The 22,821-nt window shown below is 43.8% G+C and overlaps 1 protein-coding gene across 1 annotated transcript in view; it reads right to left on the bottom strand.

Moving 5' to 3' along the window:
* The window catches only part of RNF212 (ring finger protein 212), a 472,806-nt gene that overhangs the window by 372,563 nt on the left and 77,422 nt on the right, over positions 1-22,821 (bottom strand). Inside the window, exon 2 of the mRNA XM_086964465.1 lies at positions 17,902-17,963. Within this exon, the coding sequence (XP_086820591.1) occupies positions 17,902-17,963 (62 nt within the window). The remainder of the gene's footprint in view (positions 1-17,901; positions 17,964-22,821) is intronic.

The raw sequence follows: 22,821 nt of genomic DNA, 5'->3' as shown, positions 1-22,821 counted from the left end.
CATTTACAGTGACTCTTGTGGAAAGCAAAGCTAAGGGAAGTGCGTCTGGCCAACGGAGACCTGTACTCTCACATATTTTGGCCATTTTTAACTTGAGTGTGCCGTTAAACCGTTCCACCAGTCCTGCTGCCTGAGGATGCAAGGCTGAGTGGAACTTCTGGGTGATGTGTAGACCCTTGCATATATTCTTCACTAATTCAGCATTAAAGGACGTGCCATTATCACTCCAGATCACCCTAGGTAATCCGAAACGGGAGAAATACTCCTTTATCAACATTTTTGCAGTAGACATAGCCGTGCAGTCTTTCGTTGGGAACGCCTCCACCCACCTACTAAAGGCGCATACGACTACAAGGACGTACTTCAAGTTGTTGACTCTTTCCATTTCGATGTAATCCATCTGAATCACCTCAAAAGGGAAAGAGGGGGGTGCAAAATTTCCAGTTGGGACAGGGGTACCCTTTCCAGGATTGTGTCTCAAACACACCATACACTGACGAACCAAATTGGTGGCCATCTTAGAGATATTCTTATTGCTCCATACCGGGTCTAACAACTTGCAAATGCCCTTCGCGCTCACATGGGCAGGACCGTGTGCCATCGTCACTACTGGAAGGACATACGCATTCGGTAACATCCATCGTCTCTTATCTGTCACATCTGTCCAGCATTCATCCGCATCCAGTCGTCCCTGCCCATCCTTCCATGCTCTCAATTCCTCATCCGTCGCCTTGCCCTGTATGTTCTTGACACTCTGTACCGTGTCTGCGAACATGTGAATATCTGGGACCCATTGTGCTGGCCCTGCCACAAACATTCGTGGTAATTTTTCTCTAGCAGTCTCTTTTGCTGTCTCGTCGGCAAAAGCGTTGCCTCGCCCGACATCGTCCACTATTGTCTTGTGTGCGCTACATTTTATCACAGCCAATCTTTTGGGTAAAGTCAGTGCCGTTAGCAGTCGTAATATCAGTGGGCCATGTTGGATGCGTTGTCCATGGGAGGTCAAGAATCCCCGTTCTGCCCAAAGTCGCCCATAATTATGAACCACGCCAAAGGCGTATTGGCTATCGGTGTAAATGTTGACATCCAACCCCTCACTCAACTCACATGCTCTCATTAAGGCGATAATCTCGGCAGCCTGGGCAGAATTGTAAGGTATTCTAGAAGTCTCTACCACCGTCAGTAATGTCGTTATTGCATATGCTGCTGTCGATGTCCCGTCTGGTAATTTAAAACAGGATCCATCAACATACACTTCCCCGTCTGGTTCTTCCATGGGCCTGTCTGTCAGATCCACCCTCCCCTTTGTCTCCTCCTCAGTCCTATACAAGCAGTCATGTATGTCGTCATCATTTGTGTCACTATCTGTGGGGATAGGTAACAAGGTGGCGGGGTTCAATGTGGCACATCGTTTAATTGTCACATGGGGTGCAAAAAGGGTCATCTCGTAACCCGTCAGACGAGCGCTTGTTAAATGCTGCGTCTGTGTCCTGTTCAATAAAATGTCCACAGCATGCGGTACCATTACTGTGAGGTCTGATCCCAGCACGAGCCCTGCCGATTGTCTTATAGAGACCGCAGCAGCCGCCGTGGCTCTCAGACAACTCGGCAGCGCTCTTGCCACATTGTCAAGCATTGCAGAGAAGTACGCACACGGTCTCTGCTTCCCCCCGAAACACTGAGTTAGGACAGACAACGCGCAACCTTCCGCCTCGTGCACGTAAAGAACAAAAGGCTTCTGGTAATCAGGTGTCCCAAGAACTGGCGCCGAACACAAAGACGTCTTTAATAACTCAAAAGCTTCCTGACATGCGGGGGTCCAGGGTAGGGGTTCGCGCACTTCTTTGGTAGTCAGATACAATAGGGGTTTTGTTAGTAATGCATAGTTAGGTATCCACTGACGACAATACGATGTTATGCCTAGGAACGCGCGCACCTCTCGCTGCGTGTTAGGTACCTGCATGTTAGTGATCGCTTTTATGCGCTCCGGCGTCAATCTCCTCCCCACTTTCGAAAGGAGGTGACCGAGGTAGGTGACCTCCGTTCGACAGTATTGAAATTTCGGAAGGGACACTTTATGCCCCCTCCTAGCCAAATGGTGCAACAATTTTACAGTAGCATCCCGACAACCCTGCTCGTCGTCCGATGCTATTAGGATATCATCCACGTACTGCAACATTACGTTGCCCGGTGGAAGTTCCAGATCATCCAATTGTGCCTTCAGGGCCTGACTGTATATACTAGGACTCTCAGTGTACCCCTGAGGAATTCTCTTGAAGCGGAAGCTACGGCCAGCCAATGAGAATCCGAAAAGATACCTGCTGTCTTCATGTACTGGAATACTGAAGAAGGCGTTTTTCAAATCTAGGACAGAGAAGTATTTGGCCGAAGGTGGAATCATTGTCAATATCGTAGTGATGTCCGAGACCACCGGGTACTGTGGCTCCACTACTCTATTTACCTGGCGCAAATCAATCACGAATCTATAGACATCAGGAGTATTATCTGTTGCATCAGGTGACCGTCTTTTAAGTATAGGCAAAATAGGACTGTTACATATATTCGAATCAGTCTCTTCCACTACTCCAGACTGTATTAAATCTATATTGAATTATTTGTAACAAGGCCTTCTCACCCTCTCTAGGTATTTTGTATTGTGGAATTCTGGGCAATTTGGCTCCCACCTTCACTCTTATTGACACCGGGGCAATGTCCATTCTTCCCACATCATTATCACTGACAGCCCACAAGCTGTCGGGTATGCCTCGAAACTCAGGTGGCAGCGGGTCGTCTTTTGAAAAGCACTGTAGTGGGCGGGCAACATTGGGGCCTAGAGTAAGGTACACGCCATCCGGAGAACAATAGATAGTGGCATGCAATCTTTTCAATAAATCTAAACCCAACAAATTTTCACCACAATTTGATGTCAATAGAAACGGCGAATGAACAGTAAAAGGACCAATCGTTAACGTGAGAGGTTTAGAGATGGGGCTAATCACCGGAGTTCCCGCGAAACCCACGGATATGTTATTCTTGCCAGACAGAGCCGCCCCTGGGACCCGAGAACGAGCCACTGAACTTTTCATTGCACCCGTATCCACTAGAAATTTCTGTTGAGACCCTAGTAAGTCGGCTTCGACATAAGGTCCCCTCTGATCAACTTCCATAAGTACTGGTCCCAAGCTCTGTCCTACGCTGTCCTAGTTGTGGGAAAACCCTGTCAAATCATCAACTGAGTAATCATCGTTATAGTACTGGGCACCATCGCTCTGTAACTGCTGCCTATTGGTATTATTGTCAAAATAATTGCCACCCGGCCTCCTGCCTCCTTCCGATCGTACCACCTGTCTTCCATTATCACTACCACCTCTTCCTCGTCCGCGCCCTACACCAGCGCTCGCCTGAAGCAGCGGGCAATCCCTCCACCAGTGCCCCTCCTGCTTGCACTTCGCGCACTGATTCGGTCCCAGCCTGTCCCTGCTCTCACCTCTTCCAAATCCACCTCCGCGGCTCAGCCCCGCACCCCTTCCTCTGCCTCTCGCCACCTGCTGCAACAAAACCCTCGTCTTCAAATCTTTAGCCTTCTTCTCCTGCTTATCCTTGTTCTCATTTTCCCTGTGTTCGTAATATTGCGCCATACTTAGTATTCCCGAAGGAGAGGACGTCGTCCACGTGCTCTCCGACGCTTGCAGTCTGGCTGATATTTCAGGCAATAAGTTCGTGACAAACCTGTTGACGAAGAGCCGTAACCCCCCATCCTGTGACACATCTTGCCCACTAAAATCCATAAACGTTTCCTCAAACCTCGTGAAGAAATCAGAGACCGCCTCATCTTTCTTCTGCTTGCAAGCCGTCAACTTGTCCCAATCTACCTTTTTCGGGGGAATGAGGGAGTGCATATACTTTATTATGCGCCCCGGTAAAGCTAATATTTCAGCCTTCGGCTTCTCTCCTGGCTTACGCTCCTTGTCCCAATCCTGCAACTCCTGCCATGTACCACCCAGCTCCTCCGTATGATCCGTACCTTTCACTTGTCGCCACACGTCAACCGGGACCAAAAGCCCGAAAAACAATTCAACATCAGCCAACGTCATCACAGTAGAAGACGCCGCTTCCGTAAGCTCTTTGTAATAGGCGGTCGGATTCTTTCTAGAATCCGGCAGCTGAGCCTTCAATGACAACACCTCACTTCTCTTCCATGGCGTGTACACCCATTGCTCCTGAAAATGCGCATCAATTCTGTTCCTTGTAACGGCCCTCGTGACTGGGTCTAACAACTCGGGGACCTCAGGATGAAAAATAGGGTGCACCTCTCGCATTGGGTGGAGACCTGGGAAATGGGGTGTACCGGCAGAGGGTAATTCATTCCTGTATTGCAAAAGCGCGCGCAGACTACTCATCACTTCCTTGACCCCCGTGTTTGTTCTGTACGCTCCAGCCTGTATATCCCGCAAAACCGCCGGGGCCACACCTCCATATCCCTGCTCCCATAGCGGTATCAATACACTAGCCATGTGCCACAAAGCGTGCTGCTGCATTAACGGCTCAAAATCTTTCATGGTGGACCAGATATCTTCGAACGAATAAATATTATTCCTGGCCCATTGACATGCCTGGTTAGCCACCAAACTTTTTTCATCCAAACCAACAGTAGAACGTGTAAGCAGCTTCCGTACCTGTGAGAACAATCCACTACCTGCGCCGCGACTCGGTGTTAGCATCTCCTGACTGGGGGTGGTGCTAGCTGAAACAGTAGGGAGTGCTAAAGAAAATGGCGAGGGGGCAGGTGAAGCGGGCTGGAGTAGAGAAACGAGGGGTGTCGAGGGCAGGGATTGTTGGGGGGCACTCGCTGAAGGACCTGGAATGGCGCTACTAGGGGCCGAAAGTGGCAAGGAGGGGTACAATGGCTGCGGGGCATAAGGGGGTGGGGGTCGGGCATTCAAAATGTCCTCCATCTCATCTGGGTCGTCCTCTCGTACTACGTAACTTTTATTTTCTTTCAACCTACAAAGTCTATCTGCGCGCTCCATGCGTAGTGCATTCTCATTCCCCACCTGTTCCTTCGCTTTCTGTGCCATAGTCTGGGTGGACTTTTTATACTCCTCTTTCTCCTCTCGCATCTTACGTTTCCTGACCTCTTTCTGCCACATTCGCAAAGAGTCGAACATACTCTGGCGGCTACGCCTAGCAAACAGTTTGTCTTGCAAATAATCCAATTTAGCTTCATCAAAAGAACCCGTCAAAGGCCATTGTAAATCCACATTATCAGCAGTGTATCGATGCCACAAAGTACCAAACAAAATCGGGACCAGTCCATGTTTAACATACATATCAAAACTCGGTGTCCCTTCAGGAGGTGCGGGTTGACTCTCGGCCAGTCTAGTATCTGAGGGTCGACAACAGCATCCAAAACATCGCAACTTGCTAAAACACGGCATCTTTACTTTATCTCGAATCACAACTCAAGTTCATTCACACACAAACATATAGACGAACCACGTACACATATACAAGATCTCCAAAACACGTGTTACCAACTGGGACAAGGCCCGTCGACCAAGTCCTGGGGAACCTGGACTCTACCGCAGACCGAACAGTACGCTAACTGTTCTGAGGACGGGGAACGGATCCGCTACCCGTGCGGCACTATGGATCGCTGCGCGCTTTACCGCGGGAAACCCGGATCACACCTCCACTGAATCACCACACTAGGAGTTCAGAGTAAGCGCGCCAGAGTCTACCCACAATGAGCCACGCCTTCACCACAGTACCATGCGGTCGGACCGCCACAAACAATTACCTCGAAATACGTCCCCAACCCCGTCAAGTCTGTCAGAGCACCAACTCGTACTCTGAGTTCCCCGGAGCACACTAGCCCCAGGAGCACACCGGCTCCTCAAACCATCGGAGACATTCTAGTCTCCCGGAACACTCCCGTTCCTGCAGCAATCACAGGTGGACCACTCACCTTCCGTATGCGGCACCGACCTCTACCGTTCTCCACCTCCGGCTGCCAGGACCAACACGGTCAGCTTCAAGTTCCGCCTTCTGGACCCCGGCGTAAGATCCGAACCGGGACCTCTCCCGATCAGCAGGGTGGGGCAGCGCTGCGAGAACCAAGCTCGGCATCAAATGGGATCCCGGGCCCACCGTGCCGACCAGCGGGTCCCCGGTCTTCTGCTACCCACTTACGGGTGAGAAAGATCCTTATCGCGGGGTCCCTATTCGGGCGCCATCTGATAAGCGTGGCTCAAATCCACTGGAGTGACTTACAGCACTCACCTATAATTACCTTATAGGAAGTCAGCCGGACAGTGGAGAAGTATAAACAAAAGTCTTTATTAGGCCAAAACAACACTCATATGAGAGGGCCCTGTCCGACCTCACTCCTAGGAGTGCGAACGAGAGGACTGACTCTCTGCATCACAGCAATACATTATAATGCAATACAGTAAATGGGGTACGCCCCTTGTGGAAAACTACTGAGCCCCAGACCAGTGAACAATGCTCTCATACAGCAGGCATCTGCACCTGCGAGGGATACATTATTATCTCTGCTCAAGGCCAGGGAGCTAGGCTTCGGCGTCTCAGGGCATGAGAACATTGCAGATAACATAAGTTGTTAGTTTCGGTCACAGTGAGCCGAGAAACGAAAACTGCTGTCAAAGTATATTTCTGTATTCCTGCGGGAGGGGCATGAGCGAGCAGAGCCCGCAGGCACAGAGAGTTACACAAAATGGTGGCACACAGGCTAAGCTAAGAAACTAATATGGTCACACGTACATTCGAATATAAGTAATAGGTAAGTATATGAATTCAGCATAAGTGCGTTTACGTAAATGCATTAGTTAGTCATATGATGCTAACTCACACGTCATCATAGGGTAATTAGAGCATCGAAAAGTGAATTCTATCACGGTCCAGAACCTGCTTTAACTCTTGGTATGAAATTACTGAAAGACTTCATGCAGGTCTCGGCTATATTACTAGCCAATATAAAAGGAGAAGCAGCATCTGTGGCGATCCGCCAGAAATTGAAGGAAACAGATATAACAGATAAACCAATTGAGCTTGCGAGAATTATAGAAAATTTTTATGAAGAATTAGGTAGAGACAGCTTGTGTGGGAAACCAGTGAAACCCCAACTACTCGAAAATCCTGAAAAATTATTTATTAAAAATAATTCAAACACTCCTAAAAAGAGCTGGGATGGAAATAAACAATCCACTCCCAAGGAAAAAGTTTTCCAGTCCAGAGGAAGGTCTCCTCGACGAAGGGAAAGAACTCCGACTCGAGAACACCAGTCTCCCCAGAGGGAACCCTCTGAGAAAAGATATACCCTTAGAAATAGGGATAACTTGAAGAAGCCTGATAGATATCAAAGTATTGATACACGTCCCTCTCGATCTTTTTCGCAGAAATCGGAAAGAAGAGGACGGTCAGACCCAGGAGAGCACACCAAGTCCAAAGACAAGGAACCTGCTCAAAGTAAAAAGTTACAATTTCCAAAGAAGAAGGTAGCCAGTATTAGAGTAATCGAACATGATGAGAATACTGAGGACACAGCTGAAAAACGGGGAGTGGGCACAGACAATGCTAGACAGTGCAGCAGAAATCACCATAGCTCGCAAGACCCTGATGAGTCATCTGGAGACAGTGGACACGAATGAATACATTCAAGTAGATACTGCAGACACCAGAGTTAGCGAACCTCATAAGATATACGAAATAACACTGCGTATAGAGGGAGATAAGACCAGGAAAATAAGGGGTCTATTTTGGGATAACCTCTCAAAAGGTTATGACATCCTGTTAGCTGAAAAAGATTGCCCCCCAGAGTTTGTCAGGGAGTGCCCTCGTGGCGAAGAAATGATTATGCCTGCCTTCTAGAATCACATTCCGATTCACACTAAATATATATATGCAAGGAAATGGGCAGTAGCCCAGGCACCAGCATTATATAAAAATCATGTAGGATGGGATGAGGACTCTCCTCCTCACAAAATCCAGTTAAAAAGTCAACCGACTGCACAAAGGCAGTATCCAATTAAGCAAGAAGCTAAAAAACAAGTCAGGGAGATTTTATATCAACTTGAATACCAGGGGGTGATTGAAACATGCACCTCTCTAATGAACAATCCTTTGTTTCCTGTCTCCAAACCGGACGATTCATATCATCTAGTTTTGGACTACAGACACCTAAACTCATGTTGCAAAACATTTGCAGTACAACATTCGCATAGTGCTGCACTAATGAATAACATAGTTTTAAAAAAATATAAAAACAACATTAGACATATCTAATGGTTTCTTTTGTCAAAATATTGCACCAGAAAGCAGATACTTGACCGCTTTCTCAGTAATGGGGTCACAGAAAAATGTCTGTAGGCTCCCACAGGGATTCAAGAACAGCCCAGGATTATTTTCAGCCAGAGTAACAGAGTTACTACAAATATATGATGATGAGGCATTATCTTATGACGATGACATCTATCTAACGGATGACGACTTGGAGACTCACTTGAAAAGGGTGAACACCATAATACTTGGGTTCGCAGCAGAGGGTTACAAATTCAACTTTAAAAAGTCTCGAATTGCCCATCTGACAGTATTATTTTTAGGATACGAATTATCAAGTGAAGGAAATAGCCTGGTAGACAACTTCTTAGAGAAGTGCGCTGTACTCAAAGCACCAAAAACGCTGAAGAACTTACAATCGATTCTAGGTTTCCTGAATTTCAGAAGAACTTACATTCTAAATTATGCGGAGAGGGTTAAACCTCTCTACGAACTAATTAAACCTGATTTTAAACCAATCAACTGGACTCAAAAACACAAAGAAATTTTGAGAACATTGCAAACAATCATGTTAGCAAAAACAAAATTAGATACACGTGACAATACACGAATCCTTGTAATCAAAGTCATCCCAGGAAGATGTGGATTTACATACCTGACCTCTAATGAGGGAAAAAAGATACCAATTGCTTACAAATCACACTTGTACACACAAGCAGAAAAAACATTCAGTCTCACAGAAAATACTGTGAAAGCAGTACAAACTGCAATAGCGAATGAACGAGAACTAGCACATGGCAAAAGGATCAATGTCCTCACAGCAGAATCCGCCTTAGAGGCGCTATTCAGCCCAGTAAACCTGCCTACAGTGTCACTGGATCCGAAATGGATACAGTATGTAAATTCTCTTGGCGCGGAAGATGTGAAATACTATTTCGCCCCGCACATGAAAAAACTGAATGATTTAACTTATGAACAAGAATATCCTCTGCCAATCGAAATTCTTCCTCTACAACAATACTCCTGTATAATCTACACATACAGATTTGTACAGCACTACAATGTAGAAAACAAATCGTACGATGCAGCCTGCGCGATTGTTAAAGGTCGCTGGCTGTGCAGTAAATTCAGACCGAAAATAACAAAAACTGAATCAGTGAGAAACTGTTCGGCTCAGAGAGCTGAAATCAGATGTTTAAAGATGGCGCTTGAAAATGCAGAACGTGAATTCCCGACACTAATCGTGTGCGATTCGCATTTTTGCGTCAACTCTTACAATAACAAGTTACAGAGCTGGGTTCAAAATGATTACAAAGATGACACAGGTGCCACAATCAAGCATAAAATGCTTTGGAAACAGGTAGTTCTTTTACAGAAAGAACTACAAAAGACTCACGTGATACACACCGTGAGTCATCAACGTGATGGCGTTCACGTTGCAGGGAATTCATTGGCTATTACAGCCACAGCGGAAGCAACTAAACCGGCTTCCGTAGCCACAAAAAAGTGTTCAGAAAAATACATAGACGGGGAAACCATGCTGGCAGTAAAGACGTCCCTAAAAGGCGACTGTGCAGCACTACCCGTAAACTATCCACTCAATTATGCATACATAATTGATGCAAACTCTGTTCCTTTTGCTCGAATCCCTGGAGTGGGGGATAGGGTAATTCCAAACACGAACCGGAGAAAGTTATTAATAGCAGACGCACACATGGGTGAAGGTCCAAGGCACAAACAGATGAAAGAATCTATGACTGAATTACAATCAGTATACTGGTGGCCGGAGATGAGTCTGTACCACTATAGATATGTAAAGAACTGTCCGGACTGCGACAGAGATCGCAGCAGCGAGTCAAGCGCAGTAATGCCATGGCCTGCTATGTAGGAAGCGTAATACTGTCTATATACAAACCTGCGTCCAATTAATTATTTAAAGACTAAATATTCACTTAAAAAATGTGGCCCCAGCGCTCGGCTGACGCCAAAACTGTTATAAAAGATCTGCGAGTCTTTATCTGCACATACGCAATTGCCATGTTCCATTCTGACCAGGGTCCTGCTTTCAGTTCTCGAGCTTATAAGGAGGCCATGGCCAGCATGGGAGTTGGGTTGCGATACTTTTGTCCATCACACCCTGAGGGGAACAGTGTAGTGGAAAGAAAAAACCGAGACATAAAGCAATCTATAACAGCGAAGGTATTAGGTTCGGGTGATGGGTGGGTCAAACATTTAATAAGTGTCCAACTTAGTCTAAATAACTTGCCAAGAAATTCTCTAAAGGTTTCAGCCCGTACGAACTATTGTTCGGAACTAGAATGCATATTCAAGACCTCGATTGTCAGGCTTCAGTGGTAAAAGATAAAGACTTTGACATCAAAGATCGTTTGGCTGTTTTACAGGACTTGAATGAAACAAGAAAATCCTTAGGCAACATAAAAATAAAGCAACAGCCAACTACCACTGAAGAGGCACCACCAGCCCCAGCAAGACCCGTCTGGATTCCAAAGATTGGGGATCTAGTCAGAGAAAAAATAGCGGTGAAGAAGTAATTTGGGCCTTCTTACAGAAAAGCAGTACCTGTCTTGGCAGTCAACGGAACAAGATCAGTAGTACTACCACCTCTTGCTGGTAAAAAGGAGAACAGAGTTGTATCAATCGACCTGGTAAAACCACAATCATGTGGCCTATAATCAACAGTAGGCCAAGTGGACTCCCAAGAAATAACAGAATACCCAAATTTGCAACAATCCAAGAGGTTCAAACTGAAAGACTAATCACATTTGATAAACCTGCAGTGCACAGAGAGGGACTAAGCAATAATGCCATGGAACTCGTGCCTCTTGAAACACAGATTGAAACAGTTTGTCATGAAACACCAGTCTACAATGAGTGGCATCAGAATGTGCTACCGAAAGACAAATTGAGAAAACAATTCCAACAATTGACAGAACTGCCTCTGGCTACTTCATCAACTTCGATACTTTTTCTGAAGATCAAAACGACCCTGAAGTGACGCCAGTAACAAAGACTTTTAAAGAAAAAGCAACAGAACTCTTTCATCAACTCAAGAAAACTTACCTTATTTTGTCCATGGTTAGAGTTTTGGTTTGGGCTAGGTGTATTTTTCCTCCTGCTTTGGCTCATCATGATACTTTGTTTGGGAAAATTCATTGAAGGGAAATATAGTTCAATGGACACAGCAAGTCAGAACATCAACTTAGTTCTAAAACCACACAAATCATCCCACCTGAAGAAAAGAGGACTGTCATCAGTAAATGTCACAGCCATTTCTAGGACTATGAAGTATATGGCCCGGTCAAAATCCTAAAATATCCTCACCAGTTCAAGGTTTCATTAAGTGACTTTGTAAAACCAAGTACATTTTCTGATGATTGGGATTTTGAAAGTATAAATAATATGATGTCTGATTTAGTGTTGTCAGCCAGATTTACAGAACATGATTATTTACAAGGCTCGTCTAATTATGAACAGATGTACTGCTTCACACATTATGGTGACCATTACTTACATAAATCTGCACAACCTAGAAATGATTTAAAGTATAATCAATGGGAACATTGTGCTACTCCACCTAAAAGCAGTTCGAAAACATTCTATGAGAAATTCCAGTACTTCTCAGGGTTTAATACAAGTAATGCAGAAACGTTTTATTATAAACTGTTAGATAAAACAGGATAAAACAGAATTGAAAACTATGCTGACAAATACTAAATTGATATATTCTGAAGTATTTTATGAAAAAATGATGACATTTGGTTTTGAATTTTGGAAGAATAACATTGAAACAAAAACCATCTGGGGTACAAAAGAATGGCAGGTACAAGGCATAGAAGCATTATTTCTAGCCTGCATGATCCCAGAACAAATAATGTTCTTAAATGACAAAATTCACCAAACAACCTGTCTTGGCCTAACTAAGATTAAAGACCTTAACAAACCGTCTATTCCAAAGCCAATACCTGATAATGTAACCACAGATATTGAAATAGACGTATCTCAAATTTTACATCTAAACAGAACACATCCTGATTGGAAAAAGTGGTTAATCTGGCCTACTGACACGAATAACTGTCAAGATAGATTCCTGAAAAAAACACAGGGGTTAACAATGACCAGACCAGACCCTTGATACTCCCAGAGACAACATCCAGGGATAGTAACAACATACAGTGTAGGGAAACTGCGCCTTGAATGGCTAAAAAACATCCACACTGGCAGAAATTAAGCAACACTTATCTTTACTTAAAGATGGTGCTGATTTGCGTGATTTCATTATGGGACCACGCAAACAGCGTCAAAAGCGCTTCATAGCGGCCAGCATCTATGCGGCATACAACGAGGCTTGGAAAGTAACTCAAATTGAAACAGCTGAAAAAATACGAGAAATTGATCGTATTAATTTGGAAAAATCACTTTCTGTAGTGGACAATGGGTTAATGACTGTCCTCCAGAATATATTCACTGGACAGTATTGTATCATCTGCCATCGATATAATAGACAAAGACTTGCTAATGTTACAGCATGGCCAGTCGCAATTGGGTTCTATTGTACAGCTAGGCTGGACGCTGCAAAATCTTCGTTCAGGCTATGTGCCATGGCATTTAATCAACACAACGTCATTGTTTTCCATCTTTAACCTTACTGATAAACAAATCAGCTTGGCACAGAAAGGAGCAGACTATACAATCCTGAGCATCGAAAAACTTGAGAGATTACCATTGACAATGTCAGAAAGACCTGTCATTGAATGGATAATACACGGGATTATCACTATTCCGATAACAACTTAACAACTTTCAGATTTAAAACTTGCCTTGAATATATACCTACTGGCCAGTATGAACGATTGGGTAAAGGGTACATTAAGTCAGCATGGAAATTACCATATACACACACATGCTATAGTGACAGCAACAAAAATGTATTTCTTAGTGGTGAAAATTGCAAACATTCACTAAGCGGTATACTTTTGTGCCAGGGTATTAATTTACACGGAGCCTGTGAAGGAACTTCAAACAACCTTTCATGCCACCACCACCTGCAACGCAGACAGACCTTTCTTTAAGCAACTCTCAAACGGGAGTTACATTCTAATAACGGATCACAGCTGTTGTGGCCTCATGCCAGGGAAAGCATATCTCGTAATTGTAACGTCCATGGTCACTTGCTGTATGCAAGCATTGTTTCCAAACGGCCCTGGAGACTCAGAGACTCCCATTTGGCCTTGTTTGAATGTCTCTTCTATACAAATTGATACTTTAAGCAGAATGAAGTCTGTGCTTTTACAGACAACAGTGCCCATCACGTCATCAAAAGAGACGTATGATCTCCAAGTTGCAAGGACAGCTTTGGAGATACATGACCTTTTATCAACAAATTTCATAGAAATGCTTAGCCAAATTCTAAATATTTCAAGTGCCAGAGGCATCCCAGTCGCATTTAAGACCATTTTTTCGGGACTGTTAACACCATCCAAAGCAATCCTAGGAATTATTCCTAATTTTGTCCATTCAGTCTTTGGCGGCATACCCCTAATTTTGGGACTTGTAGCAGGCATTTTATTTTTGACCCTCCTGCTCCGATATGGCAAGCCACAACACAGACATGACTCCGGCAAGGATGGAAGAAACTATCCTATCAGTACGCTACTGGGACCGCATAACTAGAGTCCTTGGATTGGCCAGGCTGAGAGATCTGAACATGACCTGGTTTCTTTCATTCAGACCTATATGGCAAACCTGCATCTTACCTGTGCTTCGATGTATGCTATGCGGAGAAGAATGCGTGTTGGACACCTGTCTTGCACTTCTATCAGCAGTACCAATGGATATCGATACTTTGCCAAGTCCTGTAACGGCTCACGCATTGTGTTGTCCCCAGCGGCTACCAATCCTGATGACGGCATTCGTTGAGACTCCTGTGCTACGACTAGGTGGCGACAGTGGAGCGAGAAATAAAGGCAACATCACCCAGGTACGACCTTCTGTGAGCATTGCTGATCCAGACTTTGATGATAGTAATCATTCTCACACCTGCCAAGTTACAGCATTATCGAACTTGGTCGAACTGTCACACGATTTTGTAGACCAATTCTTTGAGAGCCTGTCTGATATGATGTTCTCCCCTGAACAGAAACAATGATTTTTGAAAAACATTCCGACACACAGCGTTCCAGTGACCTCTGAATTCGGCCTTCAGTTTTAATCAACAAAAATTACTAGAACTCTATTCCCCCGTTCACCATAAAAGGATTTTATTTTGTAATTGAACTCTTTTTTCAAAATATTTACCTTTTTTCTGGCACGAAATACCTTTGCTTAAAGTAGAACTATTCATAAAGAACAGAACTTCTATTTTTAGGTACATCTAGAGACATAATAACTTTACCTCAGCCTCTAGCAACATGTTACAGCAAATGCATTTATATGTGATGGAATATTCTCGCCCTTCTTTTCTGTATAAAGAGATATTTCATGTGTAATTCTTTAATTTTCAAAACTTAATTTAAAGACTGGGTCACTGATATGACATATTGCAAAGAGACATTAGAGATATAGGCAGAAGAAATACCTCAGGCCTCTAGACCTAGGGATTTATTTCTGGGAACTTTTTGTGCAATACCTTAGGTCCACACAGGAAGAGGATTGAAATTATGCAGCAATACCCCCATAGTGCCTGATCAGTGAGATTCCCAGAGAAAGCTGTACGAAAAATAATGACATGATAGAAATGTCGACACGGTATGGCTGCGGATAATACGCTACATGACAAAAGTGATAAGCAATGATATTGTTGATGGATGAATACTGTACCAATGCTGCACTGTATAGACTATGCATATACATGAATGTAAGGCCTTTTACGATACACAGTTATAAGTACAACATATTGTTATGCTGTGTACTTCTGTTTTTTTCTTCTTAGCTGATCATAAAAATAAAAAATAAACTTTAGGGTTAAAGTATTCACCAGAAGTATTTATCAAGGTATTAGCTCCATTGGTGGGGCTGATTCCTGTCAAGAGAATTATGGTCTTCCTTTACCCTTGAAGACTGGTTGATTGCTTTTTCTTATTTATATAGGGCGAAACAGCAGGTGGAGGAAGTCCGTGGGATTCAGGAACAACATAGGTTTTTACTAAACCGCAAGAAACTTCTATTAACTCTGATGCAAGATTTGCAGTACATAGGGGCACACTTCAGGACAAACTTCAGGGAAGGTGTTCTTGCCAGTTGCCAGAAGAAAAAACTAGTTTTGTTAATTGGAGCTCTTCTGAACAAAGAACCACCAACAGCAACAGAATGGTTGACAGTACAAAGACTGATTGTGTCAACAGTGTTGATCTTATCATGGGCAAAATTACATCTGTAGCCAATGATCAAGCATGTTCTTGCCAACTAGGAGCCCAAAGCAATCCAACGAGACCACGATTAAAGTGGGGAATATGGGGCTGGTATTGAAATGGTAGCTGGATCAGGAGAATTAGGCCAAAGTTATGAGAATTGGCTTAGAGTTGTATTTAGATTGGCACGCCTTGAAGCTGACATTACACAAAATGTAAATAGTGTGGTGTGGGATCCATTGTTAGAGTGGGGAAAAGAAATGAGGTTGGTCTAAAGCCTCGGGGTCCAATGATTACACCATGCCCTAGACAAATGGGCAGGCCGGGCTGGCCTAAGGCATAAGCAATAACTTCAGCCCGAGGCGCCCAGGACACAACTAGGGCTGTTAGTATATATTTGTGTTTGCGAATGGTGAAATGAGGACTCAAAAAAACAAAAACAAAAAAAGGAGAATTAGGCCAAAGTGACACCTCTGGAGTCTTCAACTTCTAAAACTCTTAACCAAAGATGCGAGTGGGACAGGTTGGAGAGTGATAGTGGGGTGTCAGTCAGTGCAGGGAACCTGGTCTGTAGCATGGGGGAGGTTTTCTTCCGATTGGAGGGAATTGAAGGCGGTGAATCTAGCACTTCTTCATTTTTCCTCAGTAGGAGTGGCGGCCAATGTAAATTATCAATGGGGCACAAAAATGAAGGCACTGTTATCTCTAGCTCAGTAGAACTGTTTTTGGGTATAACCAAAGATGCGAGTGGGACAGTTGGAGAGTGATAGTGGTGTGTCAGTCAGTGCAGGGAACCTGGTCTGTAGCATGAGGGAGGTTTTCTTCCGATTGGAGGGAATTGAAGGCGGTGAATCTAGCACTTCTTCATTTTTCCTCAGTAGGAGTGGCGGCCTATGTAAATTATCAATGGGGCACAAAAGTGAAGGCACTGTTGTCTCTAGCTCAGTAGAACTGTTTTTGGGTATAAGCAAACTTACTGCCTCTCCATGCAGTTGATCTTCCAGGGAGGGAGAATGGGCCTGAGGCTCGTTTGAGCAGGGCCTTTCTTCTTCCTTGGAAATAGGCCTATTAGAGAGCACTTTCCAACGAATAGTCAGCACATTTGGTCACCCATAGTTGGACCTCTTTGCGAGTATGCAGAATGCACTACCTCCTCGATTCTGTACACGGTTTCCATGTAAGGAGGCGTATAGGGTGGATGCATTGTCGTATCCATGCCTCAACATTCTTATTTATGCATTTCCTCCATTCCCCTATTGGGCAGAATACGTCAAAAAGTGCGGAAGTAGGGGTTGGAAGTGCTGTCCATAGTGCAATGCTGTGAGAGACATGCATGGTTTCCTCTCCTCATTCAGGTGGCACTTCAGCACCCCTGGATTATTCCATTCTTGCCCTATGCACTGAAGGGAGTCCTCTCCTTCTATGGCACTTGAAAAGGAAAGCTTGATAGCGTCAGACTGCTCATAGGAGGTAGCTGAATGTATCCAACAACCTAGAAATCCCTCGATATTAGTAATATACTGACGGTATTGCCTTAATTTTGAGGAGTGCTGCCAGGAGAAGGGGTGAAAACAGTACTAGTAATGGACTTTAAGAACGGGTTACTTTTGGGTCTGGCTGAATCCACTTTTGAGGATCAGTGGGGTGTGGGGCATTTAAAGCCTTTAGGGGTCCACACTTAGAGGTTTCATTGCCTTAGGTGTTTAGACTAATGAAGAGGGTTTTTTTTGTTCTTTTTTAAAGACCAACAATTCATCAGTCAAGTCCCCACGTGGGATTTACCATGGAGGCGTCAATCGCTACAGAAAGCGCCCTTTGATCATTACACTTAATAGACCTAGATTGTATGTCCTTTGAAATGCTATTCCTGCTGGCACTCATTTCAGGAAGAAGAAAATTGAAAATGCCTGTGTGCGCCAAGGTTATAATTCGCGGCTATCTACTAGAATTTAGAAGTAAAAACAAACTGGGCTTTCCATCAGTGACGGTACATTTGTATGCGGTTACCAAGTTACTGAAAATGCCTTTATAATGATTCCTCGTGGAAAATTCTTTCTTAATTTTGTGTCAACGCTCCTTCCTTGTAGGAATTAGACTTTGTCCTTTCTTTGATGTTTTATTTTTATGTTAGCATTAAAGTGTTGTATTACAGTTACTCAGTCACGCTCCTTAAGCAAAATAAAGGCCTTCTTGCGTTAAAAAGGTATCCAATACAAACAAATACAATTTGTAGTACCTGCCCTGAGAGACAGATGATGCGACAACGAGTCCTGCAAACTGTGCATTCTTCTTTCTTTCCTGTAAAAGAGTAAGTTAAATAAATGAGATATACACAAGACCTGATAACCCATACAATGACACATCTCGGTAATGATTATCCTACCTGAGACCAGGTAATCCCATCATTACCAGGTGATAACTATTCTTGCACATTGATCATAAGACACTACTAGTCGGTTCGTTTGAAAGTAAAAGTTGCTTGACTTATTTTTCGAAAGTTGCAAGCACAGAACAGGACCTGGGACAAATACAAACACCAGCAGGGGCTGCAGTTCTAATAAAACCGAACTGCCAGCCCCAGAAGGTCACCCAGAACCAGCTCCCGCCTCATTTGACAGTCACAGCATGCAGCATTCAGACACTGCCCGACTACTGAGAAAGAAAACACGAGAGAGAAGTCAAAGACAACACAACTTCAACCAAACATTCTGTGAAATACATATTTTCGAGGTAGAAAGAAATGCTGAAAACCTAACAATAATATGAAAACATCCAAACTATTGGAGTCTTTTATTTGCCGAAATTCTCTCACATCTGTACATCTTCGTAGAAGCTTTCAACAAAGGGCAACGCATCTCAATCTTTCATCTCGCTCGGTTAGCAGCACTTTTCCTATGCGAGTACCCACCTGACATTGCTCCAGTCCCTTCTGTTACTAACTAACGAGTTTGAAACTGCTGAGCACGCTTGGAATCAATAAAACACGCGTATTGGGAAGGACAACAGGTCTCGGCTTTAAAGAGTTATGTATCGATTGGCTTTGTCGATGCTTCTTTGCACTAGTATTTGAACGCATGTGTCGAGATGAATGATCACACATGTCAGCAAGCTCTGAATGGGTCATGATGTGATTTTTAATTTACCATTTCAAGATAGGAGGTGCCTATCTTGGAGCGGTAAATTAAACTATCAACGGTCAAGACTTCTGTTTTATGAACTAAGGCATTACTAAATTCTTCAACAAAAAGAAATAACGATGTATCTACCCTGTACAATCGCAATAATGGCTATGACATTCAAGTCAAAAATAGGACAAGCATTGGCAAAACCAATAGGTCTCGACTTTAAACGGCAAATGCTGATTTTTTTGGGCCAAATATTTGCATTGGTGCCACAGAACATATAAGTGCATGCATTTCAATGCATGTGCGCACACAATTGCCATCTTGGAATGGGAAAAAAAGTCTGAAGTTTTTGTGGGGCCCTCGTCAACAATGTAAAGTGGGGCTCTTCGTAGGGTGAGGACATCTTTTGGAGTTTATTAAAAATAATGTGTAGGGACGAAGAGTGGTCTCATCTGTGGCTTGACATCGCGAGGCACAACCACTCGCTGGACCTCCGGGAGGCTCATCTTAAAACCACGTTGGATTGGTACATGTACCCTTCCAAATTGAAGAGGATTTTTCCGGACTCCTCGGATAGGTGCTGGAGAGGCTGTGGAATGCTGGGCGACTTTCGCCACATATGGTGGGACTGCCCAATCATCCGTCCTTCTTGTGCGGAAATACTCTCCCACATCAAGGAGATCTTGGGCTACCTATCAAAGACACGCTAGACCACGTTTTGCTAGGACTACGAGACCCTGACCTCGAACATCAGACACGAGCTGATAAAAAGATTCTATGGCTATGTACGGGCGCTGCCAAGTTGACCTTGGCGGTGGCATGAAAGAAAAAGGAGGCCCCGGCACTCGCTCTATGGCATGCAAGGCTTTGGAGATTACTAAGTATGGAAAGTATGGCGGACATTTTCCGTGGTGAATTTAAGAACTTCATCTTTCGCTGGGTCCCCCTAGTCCGTTTTCTATCCAGCGGTTTGCCCTCTGCGGTTTGTCCTCCCTCATTGCGTAGCCTTCATCTATTTCAGACCTGAGTTGTTTTGACTGTATGATTCTGTGAGTGAATGAGTGTAACCACCACTGGGGAGCAGGGTGGGAAAGGGTGGGTTTTGGGCAGGACTGTTGGGGGGGAGTTTTTGGCGACGACAGCACAGTAATTTAGCGGAATGGAAAGTGATGCAGACTATGATGCCAAGCTACTTACTCGGTGAACAAGCGGTGAGCCGCTCTGAACTGGAGCCCGCTGTGGGCCTTGAGCACCTTGAGTCCGATCTGAACTTTGTTCCCATGATCGACGTGTAGCATACGGACCTTAGGCTAGTGCTACTACTCATCCGAGTTAAACGACCTCTGTATTCCCAAACCGTACCCCCTGCGAGGGAAGTTGAGCGGGATTGTCGCTAACTGTGGTTTAATATTTTCGAAATGTCAATAAAAACTACTTTTACAACAAAAAAAATAATGTGTAGGGTAAAAGAACAGACGGCAGATCCAAAAGATATCCTTGGATTAAAATCTTTAAATAAATGTGGCTGCATAAATTGAAGGTCCGCAAAAAGTGAAGGCCTCAGTAATAATCATCCCTATTCCCCACTTACTGACAGAACTGCTGATTTCACACTGTCAGTGCTTAATTTGAGCACATGGTTGCAGCCCTTATGTTTTATCTTCAGACTTTGTCTCCGAGCAAGAGAGTGGAAAGAAGGCAGATTAGAAAGACGGAAAAGCGGTGACAAAGGGACAAAGCAGCTATAGGAGGGAGATAAAGGGGTTGAGAGTGTCAGCACATTCCGTGGTAATTTAAAACCGATGTGATGATATTAATACAAATGGGCTTTGAAATTTAAATAGTGGAAAATGTTGGGGTCCCTCTCCCCCTGTTTAAGAGCTCTGTGCTTTACCATGTGAAGTGGCGTGAGGCCTGTGGCCAACTGAAATTGTAAGGGGTGATTCTAGGACTGGAATCTGATCTCTGGTTGACCGTTGGCAATTAGATGTCAGTTCTTGTGGATGTGTGTGTCTATGTGCTCCACTTTGTAACTAAATAACGAAGAGTTCTGAAGACTTCAAGCTTTGGTCTATTTACTTCTTAAAGAAGAACTGGCGACTAGGAGAAAACGGTCTATGGAGCCCACCGAGAAGCTGCAATGCCGTGGATTTCTGTCATTACCTGTCCTTACCTGATTTTTCTTGAAGCAACTTACTTTCCTGTGGTTGTTGCTGGATTGTTACACTGGGTCATCGATTGGGAGTAATTTGTGCATACTGTGATCCGTGTGGTGCCTGAGCAAATAAATCCTTTCAAAAGGTTACAAATCAGTGTAGCCGGGTGAGCGGTACAGCTGTTGCAAGAAGAAGTCATTGGATTCAATCTTTTGGAAGCTCTCATGGATGCCCCAAATCCGAAAGATAATGATGAATTAAGACTGTTTAACGGATTTAGTGACTATTACTCTAGATTTATACAGAAGTATTATATCTCAAAGGAACCACTACAAAAAATGCTGAGGGGAAATGGAAATTTGTGTGGCGTGGGCGTGGTACGAGGTCTGTGGTCACGCCAGGTTTTGCCATTAAAACAATGTCACTTGTACATGTGAAGGAAACCTTGGAAGCAGAGTGCTCAACCCACCAACCATGTTATGTGTAATAGGTGACAGGGATCAATTTTAAATCTCTGTTCAGGCTATACAAATGAATGCGAGTGTGTGTGCGAGAGAGAATGCCAGCAAGAGCTGTTCTGTGTGTGGCAATGTTTGTTCTTCTGCCCCTCCCTTACATACTTCAGGTCAGTCTTCATTGCTGTCCCCTTTAGCTAATCTAGAGGCTGTAAAACCTTCTGTAGCATTTTCTTCTCTGAACAGCCCACAACCTCGAGTAGTGACTAAGTGCCTAAAGTGAACGACCAGACCTCGACTAGTTGAAACTGTCATTCAGACCATTTACCCCCCCTCCCCCCGCGCCGTGTCTCACAGCAGTCCCAGATATAGCTACAGTACGGGCAGTTATATCTGCAATAGGCAACAGGGAGGGGGAGTTCAGACTGGATCCCTGTGGATAGGATAAAAAACGACCATGACAATCATATCTCGACTTCTCTGGCAAGAATTAAATAAGAATACGAATTCGCTTGCATGGAAGTATCTAAATGAGGCAATAGAAGAATTTGGACTTATGCAAATTTGGAATAATATGATAAGTAACGGCTCGTTTAAAAAAATAGAAAATCGAACAACAAATCACCTATGACTTGTAAGTGACAAAGATACGCTGGCAAAAAGAAAGCACTCATGGTCCGTAATAAATGGATACCAAAAAAAGAAGATTCAAGAATACTTGGAGATACCCTGGTCTGAAAATGTAAACAATGTCTTATAAGAGCAAGATTTGGAGTACTACCGGTCCTTAGTCACATCCTTCCGTGGAAAAAAAACTATCAGTAGCACATTGTGTAGACTTTGTAAAAGCGGTGAAAAAAATATTGTGCACCTCTTATGCATCTGTCCTGAACTCCGTAATGAAAGATGCACACTGCTTAAATTGCAATTTAACATACGTGGGATAAGGACGTGCAGGCAAGCATTGATAAACTGTCTTCATTCAAATGATATAATCATGAACGCTACCTTTGTGAGGTTCTTAAAAATAGTAATTACAAAACTGGGTGATTAAATTACTAAAAATCCCTTTAATGAAAATGTTATCGAACTTTTTAAGGATATAATTGATTTTATTGTACTGTCATTAGATGTTTTAGGATTGTAAATATTGTAAGATTTTAAATAATCAAACAATAAAGAATTTTACTTGCTTACTGTGGAACAAGTAGTCTGATTCAGGGATGTTTGGCCAAGGGAATGGAGATTTTATGGATTGAACTGGGTCTAGTTCTTACGTAGTTCGATGCTAATGAACGCTCGTTATTGGACCTCAAACAGTCACAGGAGGGATTCTATTGCATCAGATGCGGTAAATCAGAATAAGGAAGGGGTCCAAAGAGTACAACAAAACAATCCATCTAGGCACCCCTCCAGCCTG

The sequence above is a fragment of the Lissotriton vulgaris genome, chromosome 3_2 (genome assembly GCF_964263255.1).
Source record: "Lissotriton vulgaris chromosome 3_2, aLisVul1.2, whole genome shotgun sequence".
Taxonomy (NCBI): domain Eukaryota; kingdom Metazoa; phylum Chordata; class Amphibia; order Caudata; family Salamandridae; genus Lissotriton; species Lissotriton vulgaris.
This window is presented reverse-complemented; position numbering and strand designations above follow the sequence as displayed.